Below are 10,231 nucleotides of genomic sequence, written 5' to 3' on the forward strand. Positions count from 1 at the left end.
AGAGGGTGAGCTGTAAGAGGGTGCGCAAAGCATCGTAATTGCAAAATGGCTAAAGTTTATGCATTAAGAGCGCGCTTATCTGCACAATTTCGTGGGGCGTCGTTTGTGCCCCAAATATAACAATTTTGGTAAATTTTAGAGTAAAAGGCGAACAATGCGAATTGGGGGTGGATGGGTGGGTGAATGAAGAAACGTAGGAAATCACAGAGAGATAGAAGAAAATTCAACAATTACACTTTGTGAGAAGACTTTATTTCAAGTGATACTTTTATCTTATATTGCCTGTGCGCCAACACCCTCGCACTCAGTTACATCTATTCAGGATAATTTCAAAATTCTCCGTCACAAGATAGTCATCTTGGAACAGGATAACAAGGTTCAGTTCAAACTCTGCAATGACAAAGGAGGAAAGAAAATTAGGTGAATTTTCGCCTTTACTTTTCATTTTCTTTTGTTGAAGACAATTTCTTCTTCTTGAGACTTTTGTGGGAAACCTTTAAATTTCCTTTGAAAATCAATTGAAAAAAAAATTAATAAAAACTCACCAACTTTGAAATTCTTCGTTAGGAGTGTGGGGCATGTGAAGAGTCTTGGGAAAATCATGTAAATTGGAATTTGGAGCTTTGGGCAGACATTCCCTTCGGCTATTTGAATATTTTGAATCTCCGTGGCGTCACGGGAGTACCCTTCGGCACATCCACACGTCTCCACGCGCACCAATTGAATATCAATGCTCCTGATGGGGACTTCCGTGTGCTGCAGCGTTACATGCCCCATCAGGGGTTTCGTGAGGCAGCACTCAGTCGTATCGAGGCGTCCCGTAATGAGGAATCTCGGAATGGATATACGTTCCTTGGCGCTCTTTTGCAGTGTCTCCGGTGAGATGGTGAAATGAACTTCATTCCCAAGGGGTTTCTCCTTTGGTTTGTACTGTATCATAAATTCCTGTTGCTTCTGCACACTCTTGGCCAGGAAACTCCTTCTTATCTCACACCTTAGCATGTAGTTTATATTGACAAAAACCCCGTGATATGTTTCATAGAGAATTCGTGGTTCCTTCCGGCATACGAGGGGGAATTCAAAGGAAAAATCCGTTCTTCCGGCAGGAAGTTTCCCGGCCGGAGCTAGTTCAAGTTGCAAATTAAGAAGTTGAATTGGCTGGAAAATGAATAAAAGACTCAAGAGGTCCATTCGCATGGGATTAGTTTCTTTTACTTTACCTTCACGGAGTTGTAGAAAGCCTCAAAAATGCCAACATTCTTATTGCTGAGCTGAAGATTAACAACTCCCTCCATGGTGAGGAAGATTCCATCATGCTTCGTTTCTGTGCTACAATTCACAGTAACAATCCCCCGTAATGCTTCCTAAACCCAATTAAGATTTTTCTTAATTATTTAATTTAAAATAAATTAATTTATTACCTCTTCGTGGTATATTTTATTCGTTCTTGAGAGTTGAACATCAAGATTTACGGACATTGTTCCTCCACTTCTTCACACACAGAAACTAATTAAATTGCACTTGAATTAATAATAAATTGATTTAATTTGTCTAAAGAATATTTTATACAAATTTTCCTAAAAAAAATATTTGTTTTGATTTTTCTTGCAAAATTTTTCCGCTATGCTCCACTCATATCACAAATTCGTCCATTGCACCAGCATATGTTGTAATTGCATTGAAACACAAAAATGTTTAATACGACAAGTACTGTTGCAGGTGGCGAATTTAAATCACAAAACGAATTTTAATTTTTATTTTACATAATAATCAAAAATAATAATCACGATTTATCCTTGGGGGGCTTTGTTGCCATGTATGCAGCCTTAATTCCTTCCCTTTCACTAACATCCGGAAGGTATGGCTTTATTCCTTTCCATTTCCTCTCAGATTTTACACGATTCTGATAGAAAAGGAAAATTCTTATCTTACAAAATTGATCAATTATAAGAAGATATGAAGCTTACCCAAAAATCCTTGCAATTTTTGTAGTTTTGAAAGAAAATCTCACATTTCTCTCGGTCGTAATTATTTTTATCCAAACATTTGTACGATAATTCTTGTTCCTACGAAATGTAAACAATAACATTCACTCATTAATTAATCAATGATTTTAAATAGCTGTAAATTTACCTTTAAACATGGATTGTTCTTTTCTGCATCAGGATTCTTAGGCATTGCTTTTAATTTTAACAAAAAATTAACACTAAAAATTATGTTTTATAACAACAGAAAAGTATGGTTATGATCTATTGTGTTCTGAAACATTTTCCTTGCTAAATCATATGATGCAAAAGGCGCCAAAATTTAAATCTCATTTTCTGCACGAATTTTCCACGAAAAAGCTTTTTTTTAACATCTCTCTAAACAAATTAAAGTTATTCGCAATATTTTTCAAAATATTTTAAAGAAAAACTTCCACGGCTTCCACCCCCAACCTACCTTGTAAAAAAGCAAGATGAATTCAAGAAAAGTTCCATTGAAAGTCCTTAAAAATCTTTTACCAGTAGAGCTTATTTTATTATAAAAAATAATTTACAGTATTTCTTCTTTTTTCTTTGTTTAAATGGTTTTATCCTTAATTTTCATTTTTGTTTTTAAACTCATTCTCATCTAAACAACAATAAAATTGGGTTTTGTGGTGTTTTTTTTCTTTCTTAAATATCCATCCAAATACTTAAGTTTTTATACAATTTTTATTTGTTTTTCTTTTTTTTTACAACAAGATCGACGACAGGCTTGTGTTTGTGTACAAAAAAACAAGGATGCTGCTCATTTTAAAAATTCTTAAGCATAAAATTCTTAGAGAATTTTACAAAAAAGAAAATCCTCCTAAAAGTTTCTTTCTTAAATATAAAAGCGAATTTGAAGAAAAAAGGTCAATTTATGGGGAAAATGTCTTTAATCTTCTTTCTTTTGCATAAAATATTAATAACTCCACATTTAGAGGTTCTACTTTCACATTTAGAGATTTTTTCTTATCTTTCATTCACATTTTGCAAAGGTTTCTTCCTCACAGATTAATGAAAAATTCTTTAATAAAAGGAGTCTTACCTTTTTCTTTGTTCCTACAACAACATTTTCCTTCTTTATTTTTTCTTTTTTTTTTTTTTTTTGGCTATTCCCACACAAAAGATTGCACTTCTATCCAGCTGCCCTGTCCCGTTTTCTTTGCATTAAAACTCCTTCCTTCTTGGTTCTCATTTTGGGTGTCTCTATACGTCAATCTCAACGTCACTCTGCTCCAATTCTTCATCCGTAATGCGTTCGCGGGAATCGTCGTCCGTCAGGAGGGAATCTTGTGAGTCTACAATCTCCTCGGCAAAGACAGCATTGAGGAGGCCGTAGTTGTCCTTCAGGGCAAATGCCGAGGATGATGTGGAACTCGAGGAGGACATTGAAGAGATGGAGGAAGAAGACGTTGCCGGGGTTTCGCTCATTAGAATCGCCGGAACGGTGCTAGATGCCGGCGAGAGGCTCCCCGAATAAACATTTAGTACTGCAAAGGATAAAAGAAAAATTGGAATATTTTAGCGAATCGTCCGAATCTTGACGAATAATTAGACTATTGACAAATAATCTGAATCTTGACGAACAATTTGAAAGTTCTTGAAGGAAAATAAGAAATTTGACGAATTAGTCTGAAACTTCTTGATAAATAATTCTAATTTCGAGGAGCAAACATTTCGAAACTTGACGAATAATTTGAATCTTCTTAAAAAATAATCCGAAACTTGACGAATAATTCGAATCTTCTTGAAAAATAATCCGAAACTTGACGAATAATTTAAATCTTCTTAACAAACATTCCGAAACTTGACGAATGATGCAAATATTCTTTAAAAAAATAATCCGAAACTTGACGAATAATTTGAATCTTCTCAACAAAAATTCCGAAACTTGACGAATAATTCGAATATTCTTGAAAAATAATCCGAAACTTGACGAATTCAAATCTTCTGAACAAACATTCCGAAACTTGACGAATAATTCGAATCTTCTTAACAAACATTCCGAAACTTGACGAATAATTCGAATCTTGAACAATAATCCGAATCTTGTTAACAAACATTCCGAAACTTGACGAATAATTCGAATCTTGTTAACAAACATTCCGAAACTTAACGAATAATTCAAATCTTCTTAACAAACATTCCGAAACTTGACGAATAATTCAAATCTTAAAAAAAATTCCGAAACTTGACGAATAATTTGAATCTTCTTGAAAAATAATCCGAAAATTGACGAATACGAATCATCTTAAGAAATAATCCGAAACTTGACAATTCAAATCTTCTTAACAAAAATAATCCGAAACTTGACGAATAATTCGAATCTTCAAAAATAATCCGAATCTTAACGAATAATTAGAATCTTGAAAAATAATCCGAATCTTGACGAATACGAATCATCTTAAGAAATAATCCGAAACTTGACAATTCAAATCTTCTTAACAAAAATAATCCGAAACTTGACGAATAATTCGAATCTTCAAAAATAATCCGAATCTTGACGAATAATTTGAATCTTGAAAAATAATCCGAATCTTGACGAATACGAATCATCTTAAGAAATAATCCGAAACTTGACAATTCAAATCTTCTTAACAAAAATAATCCGAAACTTGACGAATAATTCGAATCTTCAAAAATAATCCGAATCTTAACGAATAATTAGAATCTTCTTGAAAAATAATCCGAATCTTGACGAATTCGAATCATCTTAAGAAATAATCCGAAACTTGACAATTCAAATCTTCTTAACAAAAATAATCCGAAACTTGACGAATAATTCGAATCTTCAAAAATAATCCGAATCTTGACGAATAATTTGAATCTTGAAAAATAATCCGAATCTTGACGAATACGAATCATCTTAAGAAATAATCCGAAACTTGACAATTCAAATCTTCTTAACAAAAATAATCCGAAACTTGACGAATAATTCGAATCTTCAAAAATAATCCGAATCTTGACGAATAATTTGAATCTTGAAAAATAATCCGAATCTTGACGAATACGAATCATCTTAAGAAATAATCCGAAACTTGACAATTCAAATCTTCTTAACAAAAATAATCCGAAACTTGACGAATAATTCGAATCTTCAAAAATAATCCGAATCTTAACGAATAATTAGAATCTTCTTGAAAAATAATCCGAATCTTGACGAATTCGAATCATCTTAAGAAATAATCCGAAACTTGACAATTCAAATCTTCTTAACAAAAATAATCCGAAACTTGACGAATAATTCGAATCTTCAAAAATAATCCGAATCTTGACGAATAATTTGAATCTTGAAAAATAATCCGAATCTTGACGAATACGAATCATCTTAAGAAATAATCCGAAACTTGACAATTCAAATCTTCTTAACAAAAATAATCCGAAACTTGACGAATAATTCGAATCTTCAAAAATAATCCGAATCTTGACGAATAATTTGAATCTTGAAAAATAATCCGAATCTTGACGAATACGAATCATCTTAAGAAATAATCCGAAACTTGACAATTCAAATCTTCTTAACAAAAATAATCCGAAACTTGACGAATAATTCGAATCTTCAAAAATAATCCGAATCTTGACGAATAATTTGAATCTTGAAAAATAATCCGAATCTTGACGAATACGAATCATCTTAAGAAATAATCCGAAACTTGACAATTCAAATCTTCTTAACAAAAATAATCCGAAACTTGACGAATAATTCGAATCTTCAAAAATAATCCGAATCTTGACGAATAATTTGAATCTTGAAAAATAATCCGAATCTTGACGAATACGAATCATCTTAAGAAATAATCCGAAACTTGACAATTCAAATCTTCTTAACAAAAATAATCCGAAACTTGACGAATAATTCGAATCTTCAAAAATAATCCGAATCTTAACGAATAATTAGAATCTTCTTGAAAAATAATCCGAATCTTGACGAATTCGAATCATCTTAAGAAATAATCCGAAACTTGACAATTCAAATCTTAACAAAAATAATCCGAAACTTGACGAATAATTCGAATCTTCAAAAATAATCCGAATCTTGACGAATAATTTCAAAATTTTCGTTCAGATAAAAAAATTTAAATTCAAAGAAGATAAAGAGAAGAAAAAACCTCACAGAAGGAAACAAAAAGAAATAAATTTCTCACCTTGAATGTTACCTTGGAGGCTACTTGTTGTGAAGACAACAGGACTTGGTGGATTGTGGTCAATTGTGATGTGTTGTTCACCTGGCATTGGGCATTCCTGCTGCTCCAGGTACGTGGTGGTCTCTTGGGGGCTGCCGAAGCAACTTTCCGGCATTGTTGTAGCCACATCGAGACTCAACTCCAAGTTTTCCAATTCCGGAATGCGTGGGCGCACTTTGAAGCCATCCGGTCGGTGGGGATTGCGACAGCCACGGCATTTGCAATCCAAGCATGCTTTGGATTCCACATAGCAAGGACATCGTTGGCCACAGCACGTCAGCTTGCCGGGGGTTGCTGTTGCATTGCCACATCGGCAACCTTTTCGCTTTGCGGCTGCTTTTGCTGCTGCCGCTGCGGCTTTTGTTGTAGCCTGCGGGGGAGGAGGTTTTGTTTTTTTTTTTTTATTAATAAGTTGAGAGACCGACAAATGATTGATGAGGGTTAAAAACTCACCTGAAAGGGTTTTTTGAAGCAGGGCAGGATGGTTGTTTTGGGTGGTATTTGGGGATCAGGAGGTGGTGGTGGTGGTGCCGGGGTAGGTTCTGCTGTCTTCCGCTTTATTGTGATTTTATTGCCATTCCCAGCATACAGCACGGAGTACATGGCAGATCCATTGGACACCGTCTTGATGGCAGGTTGTGCAGGAGTCGGTGGGGGTTGTGTTCGTGGCACTGTTGCCGTCGATGGGCCCCCACTGAGACGATCAGCAATGCTATTGGCATCCCTGATACCCACAGATGGGGCTGCAGGGATAGAGGTGTAGAGACACGGAAGAATGGAGTAGGCGGACTTTGTGAGTCCCGAGGTGCTCTTGAAGTTATCCTGGAATCTTACACCCTCCTCAATGATGTCAATTAAACTCGTGCCAGCACTATTCCCATTCACCATTGCTGCCGTTTGCACCTGCTTCTGCATATTCTGGTAAATCCCTGAGCTCTTTATGTGCTCACACAGGCTCTTGTAGCACTGCAGGAGGATACGCAGCTGCACGTTCTCTTCGTACTTCTGGTACTCTCGGCACCATGAGCAGGATGGCTTGAGATTCTTCCTACCACCGATGCACGTTTTGCACTCGTGATGCTGACACGGGCTATCGGGGCTATAGGGTTCCATGAGGAGATTCCCACAGACGCAGCATGACAGCGATTGCCTGAGGTAGGGAATGAGACGGAAGAGATCCGTCCAGTTTTGCTCCAAAGTATCCGATTGGAAGACAAGCCGTGACACGGACACATACAGGCTTGTCGGATTCATCCTCAATATCACTCCTTTTTACTTATTACAACAAAACAACCACACTCTGTCCACCCCCGAACTCACAAAAGGGGCACCCACTTCCACACACTCCCGGAAGCACCACAGCACAAACAAATGTCCCGGAAAAACAAAAACACCTACTTTTTGGCATTTTCACAACATTTCAGCACAATTTGATCTCGTCGTCCGTTGGAATGCATTGTTTCGGGGTATAAAATGCACTTTAGGGGTGAAAATTGTGAGAAAATCTCGTGGAAAATGCGGAAAAAGTTTTTTTGTTTTGACACAAACGCCAAACATGCAGAAGAAACATGCTGTGATTGAGTGTGAGAAACATTGAGAACACATCGATGAAACACGAGATGGCAGGAAATAATAAAATTTGAACTTAACGAACTTTTTTTTTGTTTTTCCAAGAAAAACGATTTTCCTTGCATTTTTTTAAATTTTTGGGCACAAAACACATTTTTAGAGCTCCTGGGGCACTTACGGGTGCTCCGGAAGCCTCGGAGAGCTCCTCCGTGCGGAATTTGGGGCCCGCGGAAATTTTGACGGTTGGATTACAAATTTGAAAGTTTTGACGGTTGGGGATTTTACACGCACTTTTTTTCTCGGAAATGGATTTTCGTGACTTTTGGAATTTTTGATGCCAAAAATTCAAAAGTGTTTTCCTGGTCATGGAAAACTCAATTTCGCTGGGAAATTCGGCGGAAAACACGAGAAAACTGTAAAAAACTGAAAGTGTGAGGGAGACGGATAGCGGTAAAATACAGCCATCTCTTTTTCCCTTGAGCAAATAGGAGCAAAAATGGCGCCAAATTCAAAAATTCGCAAAAGCATGAATTTTATATAGGGGCTACCTGAAGGGGGGCTCTGGGGGTAAAATGAATACGGCCACTCGAAACCGCCTAATATAAGGGGCCTCTGTACCAAATTTCATCGCGATCGGTCAAACGGTGTAGATTAAAACGAAAAGATTTTATTGTTTATCAGAAATATTAGAGGTTAAAAAGATAAACAAAGAGGGCATAATGTTTGGCGTCCTTTTGGCAAAATTTTAAGCTTTAGTGTAGAATTTCACTTTATAAATCTTTTACCTTCCTTTCGTTCAAATTCTTTAAATTTTTAGAGAAATTCTTTAAGCAAAACGCTATCATATATTATTTTATTCTTATCAATCAAAGTATTTATAGAATTTCTTTCAGTAGAATAACTTATCTTTATTGCAAATTCTCTAAATCCTTTGGCAAATTAATCAATATAAAAATGCTCATAGTTTACTTTCTCTGAGTCGTTTGAGCAGTTTTGTTACATTTCTTGCAAAATGAAGTATTTTTTCATGGTGATCTCTTACTTTGTTATTTTTTGGGTCTCCTGGGTCTTTGTTGAAGCTGTAGAAGAAACAGAACCTGATGTGGATATTCCTGAAAAGTGCTTAATAGAAGGTTTTTGTGTTTTATAAATTGTATGAGAAATTGGGGTAAAAATAATCACTCAAGGGTTAAAGAAAAGCTCAAAAAGTCGTATTTTCCAATGAGATATAGAGCAAAATGGTCAAAGAAAGTGTTGTAAGGCGGAAAATATATAATTTTTGGGGCTTTTCACAAATCCTCTGGATTGACTTCTTTTGCCCCGCTCTTTCCTAGAGAGAATTGAAACTGAAGAATTTCTGATTTTTAAATGGAAAATTTATATTTTAGGTGTTGATTTGATGAAAGTTTTCAACTTAAAACATCAACTTTGTAAAGGAATTTGCAATATGATTGGACAGGCGGGACAGGCTATTCCTCCATTTCCTCTTCCTGTTCCTGTTCTACCTATGATGCTGCAAATTGTCGATGCAATCTGCACTTGCATTCCAAAAGGAATGTCTGTTTTTATTAATTAAGAATTTTAAGGGGTTTTTTTTCAAATAAATGATTTCTTTTGAAGAAACCGTTAAAAGAAAATTGTCGCCATTTTTTTTTAAGATCATCAGTCAAAACTTCTCGATTTCGTCCGCCATTTTTAATAGCTTGGAAGAAGCCATTTAACCCTTGGAATGCGGAGCGGGGTCGTTGAACGACCCCAGCGCTATATTTCGTGTTATATCTCCATAAATATAAAAGATACCATTCCCATCTTTTGGAAATAAGTTCTTTGGTTATCTGAGGAGGTTGTGTAAAAATTTCAGCTCAATCCGACCACCACAAGAAAAGTTATTAAGGAAAATGTAGAAGAAGGGAATTCAAAAATTGGTGTAACGGTCATGCTGCGGAAAATTTTTTAGAGCATAAACAACATAAAACATAATTAGAAGCATGTAAATGTGCAAAACAATAAAGAATATTCGAGAAATATTGCCATTTATCACTTTGCGGGAAGTGAGGGGAATGTGGGGAAGAGTGAAAAAAAATTGCAGTTTCTTGGCAAATTTCTCAAAAAGAAATTGTGAAAAATGATTGAAAAATGTTTTTCCCTAATATCTCCTTCTAAGTATTTTAGGGCGGCGAATTTGTGGTGCAGGGTGCAAGAGGACTATATAAGGAATCTATAGGCACTAACCCGACAACTCCAGGTTGTATAGTTTGGGAGAAAATTGGCCTTCTTTTTGGGGTCGTTCAACGACCCCACCTTCGCATTCTACGTAACTACCAAGGCCTCCGCATTCCAAAGGTTAAAAATATTTATGAGACATTCAACTAAACTTTATTTTCTTATTGTCAATATATTTTCAATAAAAATTCAGAGCTTAAAATAGAGGCAAAATTGAGCAAACTGAACAAACGAAAACACAGAGAA

The 10,231-nt window shown here is 35.6% G+C and overlaps 3 protein-coding genes across 3 annotated transcripts; all 3 read right to left on the bottom strand.

The window, feature by feature from the left end:
- Positions 1 to 230: 230 nt before the first annotated feature.
- On the bottom strand, positions 231 to 1,536 carry LOC129796649 (vacuolar protein sorting-associated protein 26C). The gene is made up of 4 exons (XM_055838759.1): positions 1,422 to 1,536; positions 1,221 to 1,364; positions 546 to 1,158; positions 231 to 390 (listed from the first exon to the last, which is right to left on the bottom strand). The coding sequence occupies exons 1-4, from the start codon at positions 1,476 to 1,478 to the stop codon at positions 305 to 307; spliced, it is 900 nt and encodes a 299-aa protein (XP_055694734.1). The 5' UTR covers positions 1,479 to 1,536; the 3' UTR covers positions 231 to 304.
- Positions 1,537 to 1,694: 158 nt separating this feature from the next.
- On the bottom strand, positions 1,695 to 2,245 carry LOC129796650 (coiled-coil-helix-coiled-coil-helix domain-containing protein 7). Its single transcript, XM_055838760.1, has 3 exons — positions 2,134 to 2,245; positions 1,968 to 2,066; positions 1,695 to 1,903 (listed from the first exon to the last, which is right to left on the bottom strand). Exons 1-3 carry the CDS (start codon positions 2,176 to 2,178, stop codon positions 1,784 to 1,786), a joined length of 264 nt encoding a protein of 87 aa, XP_055694735.1. The 5' UTR covers positions 2,179 to 2,245; the 3' UTR covers positions 1,695 to 1,783.
- A 253-nt stretch (positions 2,246 to 2,498) lies between these two features.
- LOC129796651 (E3 ubiquitin-protein ligase msl-2) lies at positions 2,499 to 7,778 on the bottom strand. The gene is made up of 3 exons (XM_055838763.1): positions 6,647 to 7,778; positions 6,155 to 6,563; positions 2,499 to 3,499 (listed from the first exon to the last, which is right to left on the bottom strand). Exons 1-3 carry the CDS (start codon positions 7,445 to 7,447, stop codon positions 3,216 to 3,218), a joined length of 1,494 nt encoding a protein of 497 aa, XP_055694738.1. The 5' UTR covers positions 7,448 to 7,778; the 3' UTR covers positions 2,499 to 3,215.
- Positions 7,779 to 10,231: the final 2,453 nt, after the last annotated feature.

This window comes from Lutzomyia longipalpis, chromosome 4 (genome assembly GCF_024334085.1).
Source record: "Lutzomyia longipalpis isolate SR_M1_2022 chromosome 4, ASM2433408v1".
NCBI lineage: Eukaryota > Metazoa > Arthropoda > Insecta > Diptera > Psychodidae > Lutzomyia > Lutzomyia longipalpis.

Bases quoted from the DNA above. Each gene is read 5' to 3' on its own strand.
- LOC129796650 (XM_055838760.1), bottom strand. From the start codon at position 2,178: ATGCCTAAGAATCCTGATGCAGAAAAGAACAATCCATGTTTAAAG. The intron at 2,067-2,133 runs GTAAATTTACAG...TACATTTCGTAG, and splicing joins AGAACAATCCATGTTTAAAG to GAACAAGAATTATCGTACAA. The intron at 1,904-1,967 runs GTAAGCTTCATA...CTTTTCTATCAG, and splicing joins AAAATTGCAAGGATTTTTGG to AATCGTGTAAAATCTGAGAG.
- LOC129796651 (XM_055838763.1), bottom strand. From the start codon at position 7,447: ATGAATCCGACAAGCCTGTATGTGTCCGTGTCACGGCTTGTCTTCCAA. The intron at 6,564-6,646 runs GTGAGTTTTTAA...CCTCCCCCGCAG, and splicing joins GCTTCAAAAAACCCTTTCAG to GCTACAACAAAAGCCGCAGC. The intron at 3,500-6,154 runs GTGAGAAATTTA...TATCCTTTGCAG, and splicing joins CCTCCAAGGTAACATTCAAG to TACTAAATGTTTATTCGGGG.
- LOC129796649 (XM_055838759.1), bottom strand. From the start codon at position 1,478: ATGTCCGTAAATCTTGATGTTCAACTCTCAAGAACGAATAAAATATAC. The intron at 1,365-1,421 runs GTAATAAATTAA...AATTGGGTTTAG, and splicing joins ATAAAATATACCACGAAGAG to GAAGCATTACGGGGGATTGT. The intron at 1,159-1,220 runs GTAAAGTAAAAG...TTCATTTTCCAG, and splicing joins CTTTCTACAACTCCGTGAAG to CCAATTCAACTTCTTAATTT.